Raw genomic sequence first — 18,188 nt, 5'->3', positions numbered from 1 at the left:
GACAAAATAAGATGAATCTGAATATTTAAAATTATCCACTGCAACCAATATTACATCTAATCTTCGATTAATTTACCGATAATGAAACCATGGATTAAATACCGATTTAATCGATTTTTTCAATCATCCTTGGAAATTCTCGATTATAAATCAGATGTCAGCGTCAGCTGTCAAGAGCCAAATGCCAGAACCTTGACTTTTTCTAAAAATTCACATTTAAGGTAATTTCGATTAAAATACAATTCTAATAAACGCATCTATACTTCTGTTAAAACCAATTACTGTCAAACTTCTACATTTGATAAATTTTAATATTTCAGACTCCTCTGCAAGCATCCAGTTTAATAAAATGAGACCTGTTTATTAGCCCATTTAAAATTCATGTCTTTTTCCTCACCTTTTTATACAACATGACTGATCTTTTTGAAAACCTAGAATCTAATGACAAAAAAGCCGTCGAGGATGCCAAGGAAAAACTTCGAGAACTCTTCTTAAAAGGTAGGAACATTTTTTTCAACTAAATATATATATATATATATATATATATATATATATATATATATATATATATATATATATATATATATATATATATATATATATATATATATATACATACATACATATACATATAAATTCATTAGAATCATCTTTAGAGAATTTTTAAAGAAGCCCACACATTAGACACATCCCCTACAATAAGTTTTTAAGTTAGATATAAGAAGAATCTATTGAAATGTTTCTTACTAATTGATTAAAACTTAGTTGAGTACGATTTTTTTATGGATTTTTAATAAACTATGTCTAAACATGTATAAACATGTTGTTAGAAAAAGAAGTAGTTTTTGTTGAGAATATTTCAATCAAAAAAGTGTGTACTTATACTTTAAATAGTTTTTTGTTTTAAAAACACTGTAATGGATGTAGTGTATAAGTATTTACAAACTTTAATAATTATATAAATGAAAATATGAAAATAAAAGTGAATTTATTGAGGAATAAGAAACATTTTTCATGTTTATCAATTTGCCTTTTTTGTAAGAATTCCCAAGGTTATGTTAGGCTATATTTAGGCCCAATAGACTGTAGGTTCAATTTGGCTTTAAGTTGTAGCTTATTGAGCAAACTATAAACATTGAATAATATTTATGCCCAATAAATATATGGTATGCATAACAGTATTAGTATATTTGACTACTTTGAGCTTTAAGAACCACTTTATGAATTAAAAGTATGGGAGGGCTTTATACAATGCAAAATTTATTGATGTTTAAGGCACATTTTCAGACAGTCTTTATATTTTGTATGGATCTTAATTTCTTCCTTGATGAGAATTACTCCATTCTTCATGTTTTTGTTAGGAATCTCTCTGGAATGATCTTTTTGTAGTTGAAGCTAATATCTTCTTCAATGGGTTCCATTGTATTGTTCTGGGTATATGTATTCTTTATGTGGTTTGGGAATGCTATAGATTTCTCTTTGACACTTTAAGACTATATTTCTCTTTCATTTTTAAGTGATAGTTTACAAGATCGAGACCACTTATTGTGTTTTCTGAATCTTAATTTATTTCTGTATGTACATTATAATATTTTTTGTTTATTTTTGAGCTACTTCAAATAGTCTTATTTTTGTTGTAAAATAAGTCTTGCAGGTTTTATTTCTGTACAAGTTTTCTAATATGTCTGTACTTTCATATATTTTGTTCAGAATTAGATACTTATTGTATTAATATGGGATTAAACCACAATTAATTTTAATATGAATCTAGTTTTTGACGTTTTGATCTCCAATCCAGAAGTCATTTTCAAAAAAGATTATTATAAAACACTGATTTCTTTTGACTTGTAGTTGTTTATTAATTGGCACTGTGTTTCAGCCAATTTGACAATGTACCATCCCTCCCTAGTTCAGTTATTATTATTTTTAAGTTTCTGTCAAAGGTATATATTTGCGAAAAGGCTGGTAATATCAAAACTGACTAGGGTATTGTTAGGATTGCAAGCTATTTCTGCTAGTTTTTGCAGAAAATGCTGTGAATTCTTTGTAAATGTTATTGTGTTATGTGCTAATGGTTGTATTACATCTAGGAGGAACTTTGACAGTGTGCTGTAAGTAACCCATGCCTACAAATTGGTCTAAGGTGTATGTTGGCTTTGTGTATTTTTGAGACTTTGTATAGGTGTAGTGTCCTGCTATAATGGGTTATTAAAGTTGGTTTTGTTTTTTGTATGGTCCATTTGTGACTAATTCTTGGATTTTCTCTCCTTATTGAATTTTGTCAATGATTATAGTTGTGTACAGTACAGTAACTACTTGTTTTATAATATCTTTTTTGAAATAACCCCACATAAATACAATATGTATTTAACATAAACATGCAACACAAAAACAATTTCAGAACATCTTTTTTCTTAAGTGTTTGTTTTCTATTTTTTTAACAGAAATATTGTTCAGTAAACAAAAAGTTAATACTTGTTTTTATAGATATTCTACATGCTTATATTTCCCATGTTTCTTCATGAATATATTGGCATTTTTAGATGATGCAACAATCTAAGATTTTACTGTATGTCAAGCTGAACAAGTTTGGCTTTTAAAAAACTGATGTAACATCAAACCTTTATTTACTCTAATATTTACTAAGCATTAAATATCTTTATCTTTAATTGGTTCACTTTTTTACAACTAAATATTGTTTGAATTGTTTATTTACTTTGATAATAGGGTTTTGGTCTGAAAAATTAGTTGTTTTGTTCATGAAAAAAATTTTATATAAAATTTGTGATATTAGGATAACTAATGTGGCCTAAACATACAGAATTTGTATGAATGCACATGATTTATTTTCCTTCTTGTAGATCATTTAATTTATACATTTCTTATTTTTTGTACTTTTATTGCTAAAGGACTTCCGTAGCCTAGTCTAGTTCTAAATTCAGCTTTCTATAGAAAAAAATCTAGCTCTAAATGACAAGGTATTTCATAGTTCAGGGAACTAGAAAAATATCATGTTTGGGACTTTGAAAAAATCAGGTGCGTCGCTGTTTTTTAATTAATATAAATATATATACAATGTGTCCAATTAGCTCGGCATCATATGGGAAACTTTTTTATTATTAATTTTACGAAAATGTTTACGAAGATGTTAATCCTTATAAAAAATTGTGCTTGGTATAAAACTTAAGATGCAATCATCAGATATCAAATTTTATTTTTTATATGGTGTTTTTGAAAAAAAGTTGTTTACTTTCATTGTCAATGGAATACATTAAAACAAAAAAGAGTTGTTTACTTTTATTGTCAATGATATAGCACTTTCCTCATTGTGTCTATTAGAAACTTCTTGCGTAGATTCAGCGCGATTGTCTTCTCCATCTTCATCACTGACGATAACGCGCTCCGCCGGCGGATTTATTACTTCCGCGATAATTTCATTACCTGTCGGAAGATCACAAGCAATGACGTCATCACCAATGGCAATGAATTTAGCAAACTCGTCATCATTGTTCAGTTGGGTTAGTTCTTGACCTTGGTGTTGTAAACTCAACCACTCTGCTACAGGATACTCATCTTCTTCGTTTTCCATGCCTTGTGGATGAAATTTATGGCATCTAATAAAATAACAGGGGATTCACTTCCCTGATCTCCTGATCCATCGGTTGCAGAACAGATGTGCAATTTGGGGGTAAAAAAAGAAGTTGAATGTTTTTTAAACTGTTAACTTTCAGATGGGCTGTACAATTGTCAATAATTAAAAGAATCTTTCGATGTCCCAACTCTCTGTCTCACTTCAAAAGTTCTCCACTAAAAATCTCTGCTGTCATCTACGGTTTTTTATTAAATGTATATGTGACAGGAAGCTGATTCACACTGCTGAAACATCGTGGTTTTTGATACTTCCCAATGATGGCTAACTTCCTTTTTTCGGAACTGGACATGTTGGCACACGCGAGTACAGTTACTCTTTCTTTTGATAACTTGCCACCTATAAAACATTCATTGTTGAATTTGAGGGTCTTATCTAGAGTAAGTTTAAAAAAAAGTCCCAGCTCGTCGGCATTGAAAACATTATCGTCACTGTAATTTTATCTTATTGTAGGCCATGACTTCAACCAGTTCTCGGTGACTTCTTTGAAAACACTCTTCGTTTCACCGCAAATTTTTCCACGCGTAATTTCATGCCTATCCTTAAAACAGCTCATCCACCCACTCGATGCTTTAAAATTCTCATCACCACCCAGCGCCTGCGAAACCTGTGTTGCTTTTTTTTTGAAGCAGTGGTCCACTTATTGGAACATTCGCAGCTCTGGTTACGATAAACCATTAGACCATTGCAGTATCGAGTTCTTTATTAGTTGCGGCACGTAGTTTTTTCGATTTACCGGAAAAAGACGAACCTGCTTCGAAAATCTTGTGTTTATTTTTAAGCATGGTAGATAGAGTGGAACTTGAAATTCCTCTTTCACGACAAACTTTTGCTTTTTTCTTTCCGTTCTCAACATCTTTAAGGATGTTAGTTTTTCCTTCTAAAGTAAATGCTTTTCTTTTAGGAGTCATAGTGTGTAATTTATGTGACTATGTAATCTACAACACAACTTTCAAGACGCGAAAGCACAATCAGGAAACAAACGATAAAAACGTAAAAAAAACGTTTTTCGATCTTATTTTCTCTCATTATAACCAAATTTGTCTCGTTATAGAGGTTTATAGTTATAGTATACTGTATATCATTCAATTTAGAATAGTTTTTAGTTGAAATTTAATGATTGATTAAATATGCTATAATTTTTTACAGTTAATGAACCATGGCTCTTAAATGGATTGTACGAATACTATTTAAGCACCAGTTCGCCTCGAGCTATGGAAATTTTGGTCAATATCAAGGAACCCCACCATATATATTTGTTTGATAGGTATGAAACACCTTTTTTTGTTTCATTTATATTTTTAAACAATCTTTAGCATATCTAGAAATCATTTTTTATTATTTTATCATGTTAAAATAATTCTTAAGTTTTTTTTACTATTCCCATATGGTGGACTGTATGAGGAATATCTACAGTATTCTGTGAATTAGTGTTAAGACATTTAAGTGATTATTTGAAGCACACAATATTTATTAGTTAAAGATAAAAAAATAAATAAAAAATTTTTTAATAAAAACTTTTATAACTTGAACACATTTTGGCATATAATCAAGAAGTTTTTTTACAATTTTTCTGATACTTACTGGTTTGGAAACATATCTGGATTACAGTCTCAATCAGTTTTGTTTTTGTTGTCTAATCTAGTTTACAAAAAATAACATTTACAATAGTCCACAGATTTTCACTGGGACTAAGATCCGGTAACTTTTCTGGCCATTCTGGACATGATATGTTTTTATTCTTGAAGTATTTTATTACGATTTTGGACACTCTGTGTCACACACTTTATCGGTAACTATATATGAAAAGCAGCATCACAACATTTTCTTCGATTGCAAAGCATTCAATATGAACTGTCACAAGTTTTTCATTGTCTGTCATCATCATCATTTTGGCTTTACAACCCTGTGTGGATCCTAGCCTCCCCAAGAATTTTTTTCCAGTCGTCCCTATCCATGACCTTCCTCCGCCAAGCACATATTTCCATATTTCTCATATCTTGATCTATGTTACATAGGAATCTTGTTCTGGGTCTTCCTCTTCTTCTTTGATCAATAGATCTATCAAGGAGCGTTTTTCTAGCAGGGTCTAATGTGTTTTACGATATCTGGTTCCTGGTATATTCTATAGAGTTCGAAGTTGTATCGTCTTCTCCAGACACCATTTTCATTTACCGCTCCATAGATTCGCCTTAGTATTTTTCATTCGAAATCTGTCTGTCTTTATACCAAAAAAAGCTTTCATCTAACAATCTTTTTCCTCTTTCATTACTGTCCCCGTACTGAATTCTCCAACAATGTTTACTTCCTCTTCTCAATTTGGTATTGAAGGCGCCTAAAACATTAACATTGTCATTATTTGTTATTTTTATGAATTTTTGTAGATGTTCATACCATATTGCTACTAAATATCATCCTAGTGACTTTTATTTGCTCCAAAATCTTGTTTACGACTCATAGACTTACCTCACACTATGACAATATCGCCTGATGACATAAACTTGTTGCTTTATGCTAAAATTAATACAATTTTGAAAAATATACTATAATTCAAATGTGGCCTTCTCCAGTGTATCACAGTAGGAAACCTGGTGTCTATTGGAAGGGATTTTGCCAATAATATACCATATATTAATAATTGTTGAATAGTTGACTATATCTGGTTTGTCATTGTGACAATTCATCTTGGGATTGCTGGAATGACCTCTGTGTCAAATTATCTCGAGTAAAATGAGTACATTGTGTAAAAATCCTAGTAATAACATGCATTTGAGTCATACATTTGGCTTGAGATCAGTTTAATATCATCTACGAAGATAGATTACCGGGAAAAATCGTCTTTTCAGGTTATCAGATTCAATGAAAGGTCCAAAAGTAGAGATAAAAGTTCAGGCTCTGACACTTTTCGGATATGTAGCTCGTAGACAACCGACTTGGCTGTACAAACTGCAAGAACATATTCTCCTTAGGGATCTACTAAAATTACTCAGAGTAAGTCACAGTTTAACTAATTATTTTTGTATATACTCAAAGTACAATTAATTGTCAGTGATCTCAATTAATAAGAACCATTCTATCTGAAAACATCTAAATGTAACATTCAGTGTTGTAGTTTGAGTATAAATGTATTTCTCCTAAGGTACAAAATTTCATTTCTAGATAATAAACGTTTTCAAAATTTTTATTAATTTTTTAAATTTTATTTATTAATGTAGATTCTCACTGTTATTCTTGAAATGAGGCTGAAATAGACTTTACTATTTTGTCTACATTTATAATGTCTTTCTAGAATGAAGTGGAACTTTTGCCATTGATAAGCGCCCTTCTCGTTTTAATAGTGTTGTTGCCAATGATTCCCTCTGCCATGGGGAATTACTTACGGGATATTTTTGACATTTTCAGGTAAGTATCTAAGTTTAATATAAAAACCACACATATTTTATTAAAACATTACAGAAACAAATAATATCTGCATTTGTGACACAAATTTAATTATTTATTAAAAACTTAAAGAAATATCTAACTTACTTTTACTTTTATGCAAACTGTAGCTTTTTCCGAAAACAGCGTCGTAAGATCGTCAAACAACTCGAAATTTCATATCACAAAAGTTTATTTAAAATCCTTTATAAAAGATATATACACTCGCCATCATAAAATCCGGGTCATCTTGTAAATTTCAAGTTTCTTCAATATTTTTGCCTCTGGTGCAGTAATAACCTTTTTTTTGGCTAATGTATTTTTTATTTGTCATCAATGTTTGTTTTGAAAGAAAAAAAAATGGTTTTTTATTGTTTTTATTGAAAAAAACAGAAAACAAATCAAATTGTTGATAAAACAGACATAGGAAAAAATATGGAAAATACAGAACGTGGTAAAAAATCAGTGAAATTTCAATGACCAATATCGTGTATTGCCTCCCCTTGCTCTAATAACCTCTTGCAGACGACGGGACATACTCTCACTTTTTCTCCGGATTACATGTTGTGGTATGTTATTCCACTCTCTCACTAACAGATCCTTAAGCTCCTGTGCGTTGTTAGGAGGAGGTGTATGGGTTTGAATACGTTTTTTCAAATCGTCCCAGAGATGTTCGATGGGATTCAGGTCCGGAGACCTAGCTGGCCAGGCTACCTTCGTAATTCCAACTTCGTCCAAGCATTACATACTGATCCTGGTAACGCGCGATCGCACGTTGTCCTGCATAAAAACGGCGTTTTCTCCAAGCCGTGCCATGTTGGGCATAACATGTTCTTCCGGAATCTCCGTAATGTACCTTCGTGCAGTTAGGGACCCATTTTCGATGAAGGGTAATTCTGTGTGGAAGTCGGAAGATATACCTCCCCAAGCCATGACCGAGCCTCCACCAAATGGCATTCTTGGAGCAATGCAAGCTTGTGAAAATCGTTCACCGGTTCTCCTCCAAACTCTTACACGTCCATCGGATCCAGTTAGGTAGAAACGGGATTCATCTGAGAATAACACTTTGCTACAATCGTTAATTACCCAACGCGCGTATTGTCGAGCAAAAGCTACTCGTGCAACTCGAGGCACCCGGCGAAGTGGCGGTCCTCTAGCCATTACCCGAGAAGATAGTCAAGAAGAACGAAGTCTTCTTCTGACTGTTGCAACACTAAAATTGCGATTTCGTACTTCCTCTGAAATACTTCCTCTTTCGTAAAGACTGAAACACAAGGAAACGGTCATCTAGTGCCGTGGTCGTTGTTCTTCGTCCAGAGCCCGGTCGCCTGGTTAGCAAACTTGCCTCCTGAAAGCGTTGAAGCACTCGTTGAACCGTAGAAAGGAATACGCCAACAGTTCTTGCGACTTGCCGTTGAGTGTGACCGTCTTCCACAAGTGCAACAATTTGTGCCGTTTCAACAGTCAAAGGCATTTTTGTCAAAAAATCAACACCAATAATGGCACTAATAAACACTAATGGTGGCAATAATAAACGTTTGTCCCTTGCATTTGAACAGAAAGTCGAAGCACAAACGAGACATTTAAAACAAGCGGAGTTACAGGTAGCGTTCATTTTGCGAAGTGTGCACTTTACCGCGAAATTGGCACTGTTGGAATTCTTTGTTACAAAGGAAACCGCAACAATTCTCAGAAACATGCATTAGTTTGTATTTGTGTTATTATTATTTACGATAAAGCTCGTTAAAAATGAAATATCGGTGATTTTCAAGGTGACCGGTATTTTATGATCGCGAGTGTAATTTAAAATCTCTTTCGGGCTAGATCACAGAACGTTTTCAGGCTAAAAAGCACATCATCAGTGTTTTGTTACTAGGTGGACATGAGTCACGCCACACAATACTTGGATAAAAACCCTTTAGATGGTACAAAATTTAATATGTCCTACATTTCATTTAAAAATATGTTGTGATGTTTGAGTATTTCTCATATAACTTGCATGGCAACGTAAGACACCCACTAGGGGTTGCTGGCGACCCTCAGACGATGTCTGAATGGGTTCTAGATGGCAACTAATTAAAATGACAGTTTTTGACCAAAAACTGTCAGTTTTTGTTCAAACAAAACGAAACTAACAATAAAAATAAAAGAAAAGTTACAAAGGTATAGATGCTTATATTAAAAAAAAAAACAATAATGAAAATAAGTAACCAAAATCTTTAGGCATTTACTAACACACTAAGATAAAGCTATGAGAAAACATGACTGCTCTTTTGGCCTTGCCAGGGCCATTAACAGGAAAAAAAAGGATTCAATAAAGGTCATCCTTACACCAAGATGAACCCAAGTACCAAATTTCAAGTTTCTAAGATTTTTCCTTCAAGAGTTAGAGCCAACCTTCACAACAAGGACTTTTTCTTCAAGAAAAAGAAATATATGAGAATATGAGAAGAAGACGTGTAGATAATAATTTAATAGGGCCCTTCCTTACACCAAGAGGAACTTATGTATGTTGTTTCAAGCTTCTAGACTTTTTCCTTCAAGAGTTAGAGGAACCTATGTACCAATCTTACAGACTCTAGGGGTTTTCCTCCAAGAAAAATAAATGCATGTGAATATGGGAAGAAGACCTATTGATTTGAATTCGATAGCGTTTTTCTTTATACCAAAATAATTCTTTGTATTAAGTTTAGAGATTCTGCGATCATTTGGGTCCTTAATGATAGTGTGCTTAAACAATTTTATATACTATACCAAGCAAAACACCAATTAGAAACATTTTAGTAACTTATTACACGAAATCGTGTTGATTGGTGTATTTTTTCTAGTCGTCTAGCATCTTGGAATTGCAATCCAGGAAAAATTGTCGAAGACCAATTGATACATATGCAGGTCGCCCTGTATGCTCTATTTTTAAGATTATATGGAATGTATCCGTGCAATTTTCTGGGATATCTCAAGGTTCAGTACAAAGATAAGAATACTCCAGTATTTGTCCATACTATAAAGGTAAGTTTGTGTGAAATTTAGTACAAGTATTGTCTATATTAAATTTGAGGAGATTTGGAAAGCTGTCAAAGTCGATGATGTTCTAAAAGTAAGAATTTGTGAATTGTGTGACACAAGGTTTTCATATTTTTCAAAATTGGCGCCAGTGGCGCGTTATTGTTCTCCCTAGTGGTCAAAATAAATCAATCTCTTCATCTATTTCGCCCGTCCTAATTTTGGCTCATCAGTCTTACTACCTATACCTGCCACTTTCCGACTACCATCTTTTTATCAAGTTCTTAGTGTTCTTGGTCGAATAGAACTTTTGAATCGATAAAGCGATTGCTTTATTTAACATTATATCCAATAATGAAAATATTTACATCTAAAAATGCGATGTATTTGTTTTGCACAGGAGTAAATGATGCACAATATCAAATATCTTCTCTAAATCTCATTTTTAACGTATCAATTGTAATAAAAGTGTGATACACTTCCTAAATAATTGTTCAGGTTAAACTATTTTTGTGAACGCCACTGTTCATCATAGTTATCCTATTGTCTGCGCCAACATCGTCTCCTCGATGTTCTCGATTCCTGTTTGAAGCTTTTTAATTGCGATCATCGACGTTTTTTTCCATAACTTATTTCAAAATTAGGTTTACATTAAATTTTCATATTTTTAGCCAATGCTAGACACTGTTAAAATGCACCCTTCGTTAGTAACAGCCACCGAGGAAACAGAGGTAACAACAGAAAGGTAAGTTAAGAAAAAATCGTGATATTGTTGAATATAAATGATTTTTATTATGTAACAGTAAAACACTGAAAAGTTTTGTTTTCAAAACTTCCACAAAATTTATTATAAATTCTTATGTCATTTGTGAATGTTTTGAAAACAAAAGCTTTCAGTATTTTATTGTTATATGAAATGAATTTTGATCAGGTAACGGTCGATTTCATCACTTATTTAAAAGATTTTTTATTGCTTAAAACTGTTTAGTTAAATCTTTCTTAATGGTTCGAAATAAGAGTACGAGAATAAAGTTCGATGTATTATATTACTCCGTTCGTTCGCCCGTCGTTCCGTTGGTTCGTCCGTACATTTGTCTGTCCGTCCGCCACTTTTTCCAGTCTTAGATTGAAAAAACTAATACCCAGAGTACCCAAAAGGTATAATTCGCAAACAAAGATACATTTATTTTGACAACGGATTCGTGATGTTTTTCGCACGGATAAAGATTTTCACCCCATTTAATAATTTTATCATAAAAGGGGTTATTTGACATTAATTCAACTTCTTTTACACTTTCCTGGAATAAATTTTGCTCGAGCTTCTTAAAATAGTGTGAAGTGACTATTTTTAGTTACAAAAATAGCGACTTTCGAGCATTTTTTTGTAGTTTGAAAATACCCGAAGCTAAATCTGGTGAATACGGTGGATGCTCCATAAATTTGGTGTAATTTTGCCTCTGCAAATCCACTTTGTGAACGAATGCGTTGTCTTGATGTAAAATATTGTTTTGAGTCACAAACCATGTTTTTTGACCACGAAACGGTCCGATAGAACTGCCTACTACACGCTAGTTATTGTTTTATCCTTTTTCAAGTAATACATGAGAATATTACGTTTGAAAAACCAGAACACAATCTTTATCACCTTTTCGGGCAATTGGTTGTCTTCTTAGGTGGCTTTTGACAGCTTTTTTGACAGTTCCTCCGACTCCTGCGCGTAAAAATGAATTCATTATGAAAAATTAATGAGTTGCGTTTTATCATTGCCAAAAGATTCTTCCAATACCACACACGTTAATTTTTGGTAGACAACTGAAAGGCGGCTACCATCACGTGGATATCTTTTTCATATCCAAGTTTTCGTCTATAATACTGTTAGTTTAAAGCTCAGTTGACTTGTTTTATTTTACAAATTTTGAGTCCACTTATCTTCAGTGATAATATTATGCACTTTGTTGACGATATCTGCGGTAATGACTATTTCTTTTTGACATAAAACGAATGGGACATGTTACATAAATAACGGTACTTATCGAAGGCTAGATTAATGCCAAACCATGCACCAAATTTGGTTTCTGTTACGTATTGCTTTGTTTCCTATGCACATTTTTTTATCGTGTTTGTACGAAATGTATAATATTTCGCTTTCAGGTGGAGAAGTATGGGGGTTCATGACGTGATAGTTGAATGCGAAAGGTTTAGTTTAGATTTAACCGACAGATGTCCTCACGATTCGTGTCAGTACACGTCTGGGTTTAGATCTAGGTCTGGAACTTCAAATTCAACCATCGGTAAGTTTACTTTACTTTTAATCTAAGATAAAATCTAAAAAATAGACCCCAGAGAAGATTTACGAGATTTTTTATGTTTAACGAATGTTTCGTTAATAAACTCTTAAGATCAGAGACTGTTTTTATAATTTTGAAAATCACTTTTAGAATCTTCATATCATCTACAAAATTTGAAAAGTTTAGCAACCCTACAAATGCCAGCAGTGGAATCGCCTTCGTTCTTTAGTCCAAGTGTAATGTTCAAAGTAAGTACACACTTTTAGATGATAATTGACTACAACGCAGCATTACAACAATTTTTTTTAACTCTCTGTGTGTCCGTTTCAGGAAAATTCGTCACATTTTTCCTCTCTACAAAGCAGTTCACCTCCAGAAGCTGCCATGGAGGCCACTCCAGAAACGACTCCCGTCAGAGTAAGGGTTTGTGCTTTTTTTCCTACTTTTATTCTTATTTTATACGATTTCAATTGAATGTATGTTTATTCCGACTTTTCGATTTTCCACACAGCTTTCCATTGTAGAAATCGTTATATTCAGAACTGTTTCGAAATCGAAACGTCAAAATCTTAATCTAAAATGATATTAAAATGCCACAAGAAAAAGTTTTAGAACAATAAAAAGTAATATATTATGTCAAAAAGTCACGTATGAGCTCAAATATTACGTTTCAAGTTACTTTTTACGTTAAATTGCACTTAAGAAAGGTCAAAACGTCACGTTTTATGACAAGTTGTCACGTATTATATTAATATTTCATGTTTGATGTGAAAACGTTACGTATTATGTCAAAAAATCTTGTAAAATGTCACGTCACACGTCAAATGTCAGGTTCCACGTTATGTTTCACGTCACATGTCACATATTACTTCAAATTTCATGTCAAATTGTACGTATGAAATCTTAAAAGCCATGTTTTATGTCAAAACGTCACGAATCACGTTCTTCTTTACGTTTCACGTCAAATATCACGTATCACCTGATTTTTGACATAATACCTTAAGTTTTGTCATAATACGTCTTCTATTATATGAAAAAAGAAGAATAGTAATAGTATTATTTGAACAGGCCGTAAAATTAGATGTGGCAACACTGTCCAGCTGTCAAATAGAGGACCTGTAGTGTCTGTACATAGATATAATAGTGGACCTATAGCGGGAAGAATACAATTTTAAAGAGTTATGCACTCAGATGCAAAAAACGCAATGGAGAAAATTTTGGTCAAATTCAAAGTATTTAAATTTTTTTATTTTTAGCCCTATTTTGATGATTTTTCAGCACACTGTATAAATTTATAAATTTTAATTAGGTATAGTCAGTTTTTTGATAAAATTTTATATTTGACTTATTTTACGGGATTAATTAAAACGTGGTTTTATTATCCGAACTTTGAAACATCCTGTGGAATAATTCCATTTGCGAATTTTCGTAAAACTGTTTTCGTGTGTTTTTTGTTCCATGTCAAAATTTGACTTGGTTAATTTTTTAGAGCCAAATGAATTTACCATCCACAATTTAGGACTTTTTTAATTATGATTATTTTAGAGTTATTTTGTAATACGACGAGGTGGCTTTGGTTACTGTTATCATTATGTCATATTGACACTTACATTTTGTTTACTTATAATTGATCATGGTTCTTAATTTCGAAGATTGTGCGAAATCCGTTGCTCTGGTTGAAGATGGACGAAATTCTGAATATGTGGCTAGAGTACTACACACTCATTCATCATCATCCAGCCTCAAGAGTCCACTGCTGAACATAGGCCTCTTCCTCATGTTTCCAACCCCGTCTATCTTGCGCCGCTCTTATCCAGTTTTTATTGAGTCTTCTTAAATCGTCAGTCCATCTTGTAGGTGGTCGACCGACGCTTCTCTTGTCTTCCCTTGGCCTCCATTCCAATAACCTCTTTGTCCATCGCCCATCTGTCATTCTGGCTATGTGTCCTGCCCATCTCCATTTTAGTCTGGCTATCTTCTCGATGATGTCAGTCACTCCGGTTCTTCTCCTGATGTCTTCGTTGGTTATTCTGTCTCGCAGAGTTATTCCCAACATGGACCGCTCCATTCTTCTCTGCGTGACTCTCAGTTTGGTAGCTGCTGCTTTTGTTAAGGTGAGTGTTTCTGCTCCGTACGTCAAGACTGGGAGGACGCACTGATCAAATACCTTTCTCTTTAGGCATATGGGCAGCTCACTTTTAAAAGTTTCTCTCAGTTTTCCAAATGCTGCCCACCCAAGGCCGATTCTTCTCTTCAGTTTATGAGTCTGGTTATCCCTGCCAATCATAATTTCATGTCCCAGGTATTTATATCTATCTACGAGTTCTATTTCTTTCCCACCAATACTGATGTTCTGGTTGGGTACCAAATTGGTCATGATTTTTGTTTTCGAGATATTTATATTTAAACCTACACTTTCTGTAGCCACAACGAGTTCCTGTACCATCTCTCTTGCCATACCTAGATCTTCAGCTATTATAAGTATATCATCAGCGAAACGTAAGTTGTTTAGATATTCTCCATCTATTTTTATTCCCTTTGTCATCCAATCCAAATTCTTAAAAGCATGTTCTAGCACTGTATTAAAAAGTTTAGGTGACATTGGGTCTCCTTGTCTAACCCCCCGTTCTATTTTTATGCGATTACTGTTAGTATGTAATCTGACAGTGGTTGTTGCCTGCAGGTATATTTTGTATAATAATTTAGTATATCTATAATCTAGCCTGCATTTCATTACTCATTACGCTTTGCGTAATCGTCATTTAACAGGGTTGCAAACAAGAAATCAGCTTCAACCGGTTCGATGCAATAATTTTCACTTCGTTGAAGATTACATGAATTTGGTTTGCAAAGTTGCAGACCAGCAACTGGGCCCAAATTAATTCCACAGCACAGAGTGTCTAGACTACAATTTTACAAGGAACATTTACATTGGAATTTAGGACAATGGAGTAATCTTCTTTTTACGGATGAGTCGAGGTACTCATCAGAAGGGAGAGAACGAGTATGGCGTTGAACTGGAGAGAGATTTGCGGAGTGAGTTTTCAGTCCCCGTGTTAGCCATGGAGGGGGTTCGGTGATGGTATTGGCAGGAATATCCCGAGAGGCGCACACTGAATTGGTATTTATTGAGGGAGTTCGTTGACTGCACACCGGTATATTGAGGAAATTTTAGCGAATCACATAGTATCCTTTTCTCAATATATCGGCGATGATTTTCTATTAATGCAAGATAATCTGCACCCCACTTTGCAATGTGTGTCACGCAATATTTAGGGGAAGTTTGTATTAATAAAATGAACTTGCCAGTGTGTTCGCCAGATCTGAACCCAATAGAGTAAGTTTGGGACATGCTTGGTAGAAATATTAGAGGTCGCGATGTCACACCAGCCTCAATTAACGAACTTCGCTTGGCTATAGGAGAGGAATGGCAAAACATCCAGCAAGATGATATTTTCAACCTCATAGACAGCATGAGCCGACGTGCACAGGCAGTTATAGAGGCTAGGGAAGGTAATACAAAGCATTAAGTTATTTTTTAGTAATTTTTCTTTATTTGCATACTTGGGTTAAGTTACATTTAAGTTGTCGATATGACATTCCTTCGATATCAGTCACCAAAACCCTCATCGTCGTATTACAAATTAATACAAAAGATAATGGTAATAATAGGAAAAGTCGTAAATTGTGGGTGGCAAAGTCATTTCGCTCCTAAAAATCAACCAATCCATATTTTCACATGAAACAAAAAACATAATACTTAGAAGACATGGTTGCAACCGAAAAACAAGGTTTTACGAAAATCCGCTAACGGAATTATTCCACAGGATGTTTCAAAGTTAGGATAAAAAACCATCTTTCGATTAATCCCGTATAATAAGTCAAATATAAAATTATCAAATATATATTTAATAAAAAACTCACTATACTAAATTAAAATTTATAAATTTTTACACAGTGTGCTAAAAAAATCATCAAAATAGGGCTAAAAATAAAAAAACTGAAATACTTTAAATTTGACCAAAATTTTCTCCGTTGCGTTTTTTTGCATCTGAGTATATTTGATTAAATTAACACAAAATATTATTTATTTTACTTAGATAATGGACAAAGTCGTTAGTACACCAAATACACTGTTTATAAATATGATATAATAAAAATATTTTAAAAGAAAAGTTAGGCAATCAAAATTAAACTCATATATGAAAGAAATGTCTTAAGCACTATGAAATTTACTTTTTTTTGTGCACTTTTCTTTATATCACTATTGTCAGATTGTATTTTATATATAAACACAAATAGATATTTTAATATGCCATCTATTCACTGTTACCAAATTTCAATATTCTGGCCTTTCATTACGGAGGCTATGGGAGAACCTATTGCTCTGCACATCAACATCTTTTCACTACAAATTCATTAATTTCGAAGAGATGAATTTTGGTTAAAAACATAACATAAATGTCACTGACGATAATTCTTTATGCATCGCTAGGACTACCGAGCGCTTTCCAATCGATCTCAACCACTCAATTCCAATATAGCCCGCGCACTGACCAATTTCACCTCGAAAACCAGATCTGGTTCCGTATCAACGACTCCTTCACACTCACAACCGTCATCACCCATGCATAAGGAACCATCATCACCGTTCAGTTTTCCTACAGACATGAAACACGAACCAATTAGGCATAAGGTTAGCAAGTTGAAGCTGGACAGATTCCAGGTAATACATTGTTTTTCCTTCCATCTTATTAAACTTAAAAAACTTCAACCTGTTCCGTAACTTTAACCTAATTCTTGAGCTAATTAATTTTATGTAGATTCCAGATACGTCAGTGACTACAGATCTAACTCGTAGCAAACCGAATCCATCTAGTCCATTACGTATTACGAACGCGGATTTAAGTTCAAGGCATTTTAGTACAAGCCAAAGATGCGAATCTCCTCGTAGCCTTGAAGACGAAGTTTTGTCAGTTGTGAGCAAAATCGACGACCCGAAGAATCGAGGAAACCATTTTTCTATACAGGATTTGGACGAAGGTAGATATATTTTATGTATAATTTTAAACCTTTACGTTTACTAACTGTTACTGAATTATAATCCTACTGTATTGTAGCACTGTATTGAGAGCTACAATACAGTCACATTCCCCTAGTGCGACAGAGAAAACTGAACTGACAACAGACCACGTGATCTAAATGACCAATGACAAGGTGATGAGGTCAATAAACCCGGTTCATTAAAAAGAGATGCAGGAACTGCTTTGCTTCAGTTTTCTCTGTCGCACTGGGGGGAACTGGCTTGAACTACAACAGTCAGTCTATTTGTATTATATGTCTATGCATGGACGTATAAACACAGATGGACTCAGCTGTCAGCTGTCATGAATGTGAAGCCAAAATTATTTGACTAGGTCACATTCTCAGCACCTTCAAATGTTGTCACATTTTTTTATTAAAATATCTTATTCACGTATCGCTGAAAATATTACTATATTTATTTTATACTCTACAGGTGCTATCTAACCAAAATAATAATTTATTACTTATATTAATATATTTAATTGTAATTAAAACATCAAATGTGCACATAGTGTGCATATCATTTAATAATAGCGTATAACAGATATCAACCAATTATTTTATATGTAGAAGCACTGAAACCTATTTATTAATGGCAACGGTGTTTACATTTCTCTGTCTTATGGCTCTACGTCAAACTTCAAATGCTGTTCCATGTCATGTCCATGTTTTGTTTACTTTTTACCCAAGATGAGGAAAAGTTGTTTTTCGATATTTTGGCTGTATTTTAAGTGATATTTGTA

At 33.4% G+C, this 18,188-nt stretch overlaps 1 protein-coding gene across 3 annotated transcripts in view; it reads left to right on the top strand.

Moving 5' to 3' along the window:
• Positions 1-162: 162 nt before the first annotated feature.
• Positions 163-18,188, top strand: part of Tsc1 (tuberous sclerosis 1 protein hamartin) — a 34,780-nt gene continuing 16,754 nt past the window's right edge. The window contains exons 1-12 of one of the 3 annotated variants that reach the window (XM_072522036.1): positions 163-221; positions 321-498; positions 4,799-4,916; positions 6,496-6,640; positions 6,939-7,051; positions 9,898-10,078; positions 10,744-10,817; positions 12,224-12,363; positions 12,511-12,608; positions 12,691-12,777; positions 16,856-17,086; positions 17,184-17,403. In XM_072522036.1, coding sequence (XP_072378137.1) covers positions 411-498; positions 4,799-4,916; positions 6,496-6,640; positions 6,939-7,051; positions 9,898-10,078; positions 10,744-10,817; positions 12,224-12,363; positions 12,511-12,608; positions 12,691-12,777; positions 16,856-17,086; positions 17,184-17,403 — 1,495 coding nt within the window. In that variant the 5' untranslated portion in view covers positions 163-221; positions 321-410. The other 2 variants (XM_072522034.1, XM_072522035.1) reach the window with 2 other exon arrangements.

The sequence above is a fragment of the Diabrotica undecimpunctata genome, chromosome 2, assembly GCF_040954645.1.
Source record: "Diabrotica undecimpunctata isolate CICGRU chromosome 2, icDiaUnde3, whole genome shotgun sequence".
Lineage (NCBI taxonomy): Eukaryota > Metazoa > Arthropoda > Insecta > Coleoptera > Chrysomelidae > Diabrotica > Diabrotica undecimpunctata.
Note: the sequence above shows the minus strand (reverse complement) of the source record. Positions and strands in the feature narration are given on the sequence as shown.